Source organism: Micropterus salmoides, unplaced genomic scaffold (genome assembly GCF_014851395.1).
Source record: "Micropterus salmoides isolate LMB-PRFRI ecotype aquatic unplaced genomic scaffold, ASM1485139v1 Ms_hic_scaffold_15, whole genome shotgun sequence".
NCBI classification, from domain to species: domain Eukaryota; kingdom Metazoa; phylum Chordata; class Actinopteri; order Centrarchiformes; family Centrarchidae; genus Micropterus; species Micropterus salmoides.
The window spans coordinates 28,746,839-28,753,202 of NW_024040596.1; the positions used below are offsets into that span (position 1 = coordinate 28,746,839).

General features: G+C 42.3%; 1 protein-coding gene across 1 annotated transcript; it reads right to left on the minus strand.

Moving 5' to 3' along the window:
* Window positions 1-4,003: 4,003 nt before the first annotated feature.
* On the minus strand, window positions 4,004-5,917 carry LOC119903389 (ADP-ribosylation factor-like protein 4C). Its single transcript, XM_038719521.1, has one exon. It carries the CDS (start codon window positions 5,221-5,223, stop codon window positions 4,645-4,647), a length of 579 nt encoding a protein of 192 aa, XP_038575449.1. The 5' UTR covers window positions 5,224-5,917; the 3' UTR covers window positions 4,004-4,644.
* Window positions 5,918-6,364: the final 447 nt, after the last annotated feature.

Consider the following 6,364-nt stretch of genomic DNA (forward strand, 5'->3'; position numbering starts at 1 on the left):
TAGCCAAAATTAGCATCCCAGTTAAATGTGAATTACAGATCCACCTAGCTAACTAAGCTAGCTAGCTCCACCCTCTCATCCAAATATGGCCATGTCTGGTTCGCATCTTTGCATTGACAAAGAAAAGTTGAATGAACCAAGATGCCGATGACCAAAAGGCTAAATTCGAGGCTTCTAAAGAGTAGTCCACAAACCATGATGTTCTTACTCGCTCACTGTGTTTGCAAGTTCCTAAAGTCAGTTCCTGAGCCCTTGGAAGGTAACTTCCTCAGGACAGGGGGCTTGTTGGTGTCAAGAGACTGAAACAGGAACCAGGTTTCTGTGGTTAAATGACCACAAAAAAGTTCTTTGGCTCTTTGGAAAAAGTTCCTTTCATTGAAATTAGCCATTATGATGTAAAACTGTTTCCTGTAGAACCTGTCTGTATAATGATGGTGATGCAATAAAGATGAAGTTGAATCTGGGGTAAAAACCAAAATTAGCATTTATTCTGGTGAATAGCAGGGGAAAAAATGTATCATAAGAGATGTTTGTTAATGCAGAGATGTCTGGCTCCCACTGCTCCTCCAGAGACTGAAGCGTACAAGATGAATGGGAGATTAGTTTTGAATTGGATTATGAATAAGTTACGGCTTTGAGGTGGTGGCTTTGATGTTGGAGTGTGCAGAGGAGAGTCGGGGTTATCTGGAAGTCAAGAGTGGGCAGATGAAGGTTTGGTAGAGTTGAGCAGCAGGGAGGGATCTCCCAGCCTCCCTGCCCAGCCAGCCCAGCAGACAGACAGAAAAGGCTTCCTTCTTCCAGGGAGGGAAGTCTTTCAATGGAAATGCAGCTGACTTTTTGTTGTCCTAGTTTTTGTTCGCTCTCTCAGCCTCCTCCCACTCACTGTCTCTGTGTCTCGTTCTCCACTGTTCTTATTTCTGTTATCCTTATTCTTTCCAGAGACTCTATTTTCACACCGGAGGAACGTTTTTATTGTTCTAACTGTGCATTCAGACCAAACATGCAATGCGATGGTGCGGATGAAAACACAGCGGTATGAAACCAAAGTTAACATTTTGCTGGGATTTAATTTAAATTAACGGATCAAAATGATGCAGATTTATTAAACATATGACAACAACTTCTAAGATTTTTGTTTTCTGAATGGAGATCGGCTCAATCAGGGCTATGCTATGCTAACTTGTAAAGTAAAGTACAAAATAGCTGGAATCAAGTTACAGACATATTTTCTGAACTCACCAGGTAGTTCAACTTCCTTGTTTTCTTTTCTCCAAGCAATGTCCAGTTCTTTCTGTTTTTTATATAAATATGAAGTAGTATCACAGAGCTCTGGGTGCCCACTGACGCTAACAACAGTGGAAGTTGGAAACAACCGGTGGCTCGCTGCTGAGAAGCATAAGTAAAGATAAATAGTTTGAGTTGAAAAAATTCAACTCTCACGCACCAACCCACAGGAGATGTCATCTTTGCATTGACTTTGTATGTAATCGCTTGCCGTCTTTCACTAAAGTTCATGTTGGCGTCAAACAGCCTAAAGGTGAGGCGCAATCAAATTTTTTCTAGATCGTTCAGAAAGCTGGCGGCAACTTCCAAGAATTTGGCACAAGAGAAAACAAGCTACTGATTAACCTCAGTGTTTCCCATTAATTAATGAGACTATGGCAGCCCGCCCAGTCTGATTTGTCTGACTCGAGACAACCGCTCTCGTTTGTGAGAATGAGATCAGGCTAGCTGCTAAATTTGGAGTGCACACGTATTGGAGCCTTTACGGTAAATGCAGTTAAAAGGAACAGAGCGAGCTGACTTGCAGGGTTAGCGACTTTATTCAGTCATTTTCTCACTTTACAAAATGTTGCAGTATGAGAGTTTTACCTGAAGAGAGGCTATTAAGTCTTAATTGTACGCAATACGAGCACCACATACAAAATAATTTATCAAACTGTGTCGAACTTGGTGAATGTAGCATGAGGATGGAGGATACATATGTGACAACGTCCGGTTTTCAAAATGCAAGGTATACTGTGTGGAACTAAGATTAATTTTATTATATTCACAGGAAGTTTTAAACTTGTTACATGTGTCCATTAAAATTAAAAACCAAATGAATTCACTTAACTTTAAAATGTACAAAATTTTAAATTTTAAACCCTCAAGGTTGATGTCCACCCTCCGTAGTCTCACAAAATCCTGTGAGAAATACTGAACCTGACACCTGATCCTCTTTAACATGAAGTGGTTTTAGAAATACAGATTCTATAGATAGCCGACAGTAATCAGGTCACTTAATTGATTATCGAGATTATTATTATTTTCTGGAGATCGACCACTTCATGGATTAAGTCACTGTTTCAGCTGTAGTCTTCTGGACCACAAAGATAACAAGAATCTAGACAAAGTTCACACTGTGGTGGTTTAACGTCTCTTCGAAGTTGAATTTCAAAGCAAAATGAAAGGAAATGAAACCTCTGTGTGATTCTGAAAACAGTCAGCAGTAATGGAAGGTGGGTAATGAGGAAGTCAGCAGTTTGTGTTGTTGAGACATAGTTTTCAGACGGTCTTTCCATTTGTTTCTGAACTCTGAAGCTGAAAGCATTACAGCTGAATGTGTGTCTCACCAGGTGGTGAAGTCTTTGCTCTGCGGGGGTTCACACTGATTCACTCACATGACAGGAATGTAAAACCCTCGGCAACAAGATTCATTGAGTGTCGGTTTGTGTGGAAGAAGTACTCAAATCTCTACGGTAACGGATCATAAATGTGGGACTTTTACTTCTAATGGAGTATTTTTACATTGTGGTATTACTTAAGGAAAGGTTAGTTATAACTACTTTATATACAGTCAGCTAGTTTTAATAATTTTTGCCTAGTTTAGTCATCCTAAGGTCCGGGCCCCACCAAGGGTCACCAGATAAATCTAAGGGGATATGAGATAATTAACGGGAGAGGAAAGAAGAATTAACAAAGTCCTGATACACAAATCTGTTTTCTGATTTTACCTCAAACAGTTATTTAAATGAATCCATGTGAGAAGTTCAGAGCTGAAATGTGTCTGATAACAACTCAAGACATCTGAAACATGAGCTTTTCCAAAAAGGTTGAGAACTTATTAACTCCTTGGGAGGATTTTATAAATCTATTTTTTATGTAAAATCTTAAATGTAACTACAGCTGTAAGATAAATGTAGTGAAGTAGAAGTATAAATTAAAGCAAAACCAAAATACTTAAAAATTCCCTAAAATGTACTTTAGTAAATGTACTCAGTTCGCCTGGTTCACTTATGTAGTGCTAAAACACACAACAACACACGTGCACTACAATGATTCATGTGAGGGAATACAATAAAACTGAAAATATCAAACGATAAATTTCATAACCGATTAATCATTTGTTATTTTGTTTTAAAAGAAATAAAAGACAAAAAGGATCTGCTTCCAGCTTCAGGTTTCCTTTGACTTTGATGAATCACTTAATGCAGAAAATAATTGTTAATTAATTAATTGATGATTAATTAATATTAAAAGTGCTAATTTGTACCCTTCACATCAGAGCAGAAGTTTTATTCAGCATCTTTCTAACTGAACTCACCACATGTTAGACTGAACTCTAACATGCTGGTGAATTTCTGGTCCAGATCAGGCTCTGGATCTGGCTGCGGCGGACTACACAGCACCGCAATGCAGAGCCATAAATTTTACCAACGAGCTCCGGCTCTAAATGTTCACTTCACATGCAGAAGATTAAAACAGAAATCTGTGCTGAAGCCTTTTTTAACATCCTGAGCTTCAGACATCAGAAGGATTTACTCTGATTCAACCTTCTGCCAGCTCTCTGTGACCTTTGACCTCTCTCTGTTTGCTCCACACCCACAAGTATCTGGATAAAGATATCAATCAGGTCCTTATCGTGCCAAGCTGTTTGTACTATCCCACTTCCTGTTGCTGGGGTCACCTCCTCATCCTCAACACTTCTTTAACCACATGTAAATGAAGAACAGTCACCCAATTTTTGGATTTTAAATCTTTTAATATTCAAAAAATACTTCACTTTTATTATTAATACAGTGTAGTTCTCTACTGTCCGTTAGGAAATGAAAAGTGCAAAGTAGTGGACACACTGTCCTCCACACTGAGAGGAAAGGCTACTTCAATGCTCCAGAAAAACAGTCGGCATGACATCCATAATCAAAGAGGCGATGTCTGTTCTCAAAAAGAAAAAAGAGCAGGGGGCACAAGTGACCCCAAGCCTCGTGCAAAATCAAACTTGTGTTTCCACAGTAGACATCCTGTGGGTGGAAATAAAAAATATGAGTCCATAAAAGTCCTCGGTGAGCTACAGCAGGAGCTTCTTGTTCAGAGTCAAACTGTGTTCAAAGTCCAGATGAAGCAGCAGATAAACAGGCCAGCTGTTTCTCTCCCTCCAGGCTGATCTGAAGAGTCATTTCAAGTTTCTTTTTTGGTTATTTTGTACGTTATATCTGCAAAAGCGGAGCTTCACAGCATCGAACAGCTTTAATCCAAACAGAGGATACATTGATGTTGGTTTTTTTAATCACTGCAATGTAAACCTGTTTGGGACAACACTGGCAGAACCCGGACTCCTTACAGTAAATGAGACTCAAACACTGTCCACAGAATCAGCAGCTGTTACCGCTTCTTCTTCTGTTTCAGGGATTTCCTCCTCTTCAGTATCATTTCATACAGTTTGTCCATACCCTCGTGGAGCCCCTCACCTATTATAGCACATGCAGGTTGGATGTGGTAGGTGGTGGATGGGGTGAGCTCGTGCAGAGCCAGCTGCTTCTCAATATCCGCCACTGGAAGAGATTTGGGCAGGTCCTGCTTGTTGGCGATGACCAGCAGCGGCGTGCCCTGGTTCTCGGCAAACTTGGTGACTTTGTGCAGTTCAGTCTTGGCTTCCTCCAGCCGGTCAACATCCACAGAGTCCACAACATAAATGATCCCATCTGTGCATCGGCTGTAGGACTTCCACAGGGGCCTCAGCTTCTCCTGGCCCCCCACGTCCCAGAAATGACAGCTGATGCCCTTCGCGGTACCGTTACTGAGCTTGATCTTCTCAGTGTTGAACCCGATCGTGGGAACAGTGTTGACAAATTCATTGAATTTGAGTCTGTAAAGGACTGTGGTCTTCCCAGCAGAGTCCAAACCCAGCATGACGATGTGAAGAGACTGGAAGGCAGAGATGTTGGAGAAGCTGTTGCCCATTTTGGCGTTTTTTTCCCCCCTGCACTTGTGGAGGGTTTTATCCACCACCTGAGTCTGGAAATAAATCCTCTCCTGTGCTCAGACCCGCTCGGTAATTCCTGGTTTGAGGGTGTAAAAGTCGAGGCGGAGGGGGTGCGCAGGCCCCGGTGCACTCTGGATGACTGATCAGCTCTGCTGTGGCCCTCAGTAGCAGCGGGGGACGCGGTGCGCCTCAGCAGGACGCAGCGCGCCGTTCATTAGTATTCTCCTCACGCACTCACATCCATTTGGCGACGAGGAAGCTCCACTGTTAAAACACTCCGTCAGGACGCAGTGGACGGTGTCCGCGCTGGAAAGGACAACGATGATCACAAGTCTTTCCCCGCCTGAATACCCCTCCGCTCTGTGTGTCCTCTGATTCAGTCCCCTTCGCAATCAAAGTCCCTGGAAGCTGCGCGCAAACAGACCCGCCTCTCGGGCGTGTGACTGCGCCCTGCCCCTGCCGTCGAACCGGGAAAAATAATACCGAAGATCCACCGGTCTGTGTCGCAGCTCCTCTCCTGGCGGTCCCTGCAGCTGCACTGTTGTGAGGCTGACAAAACAAGACCGCAAAACAAGAGGCGGCCCCGCTACGCTCCACCCCGCCGGGACATGTGCCAATGAGGCAGCGAGCGTCCCCACGAGCTGCCGTGGAGATCCTGCAGTCACACTGCGCCTCTGCAGTAACACCACCTGTTCAGGAAATTAAGCAACTTTAGTATTTTTTTGTTTTGTGACAGAAAGAAAAAAATAAATAAAGAGATGTTTCCGCTCACCACCGGAGAAATAAAGAAATAAGAAATAAATTTTCATGGTGAATTTTAGAATCATTCACGGGCAACAACGACACCTTCTGGCACCAATGTGCAAGAACATGAAGGACAGAGGATGTGCAGGCTCTCTACGTAATCACAAAACAAACAAAACGGAAGTTGACATTTAAAATTGGAAAGCCAAATATGTTCAGATGCTTTTTGGAAACAATCTTTAAATAAAACCGTTTTAATTCAACCAATGAAGAAATGAAACTTTTTCTGGTTATTGAAAATTAAACCCAGACTATAGATTGATTACCACAGATAGATAACTTTATTAATGCCAAAGGGAAAGTGCATCCACCTCA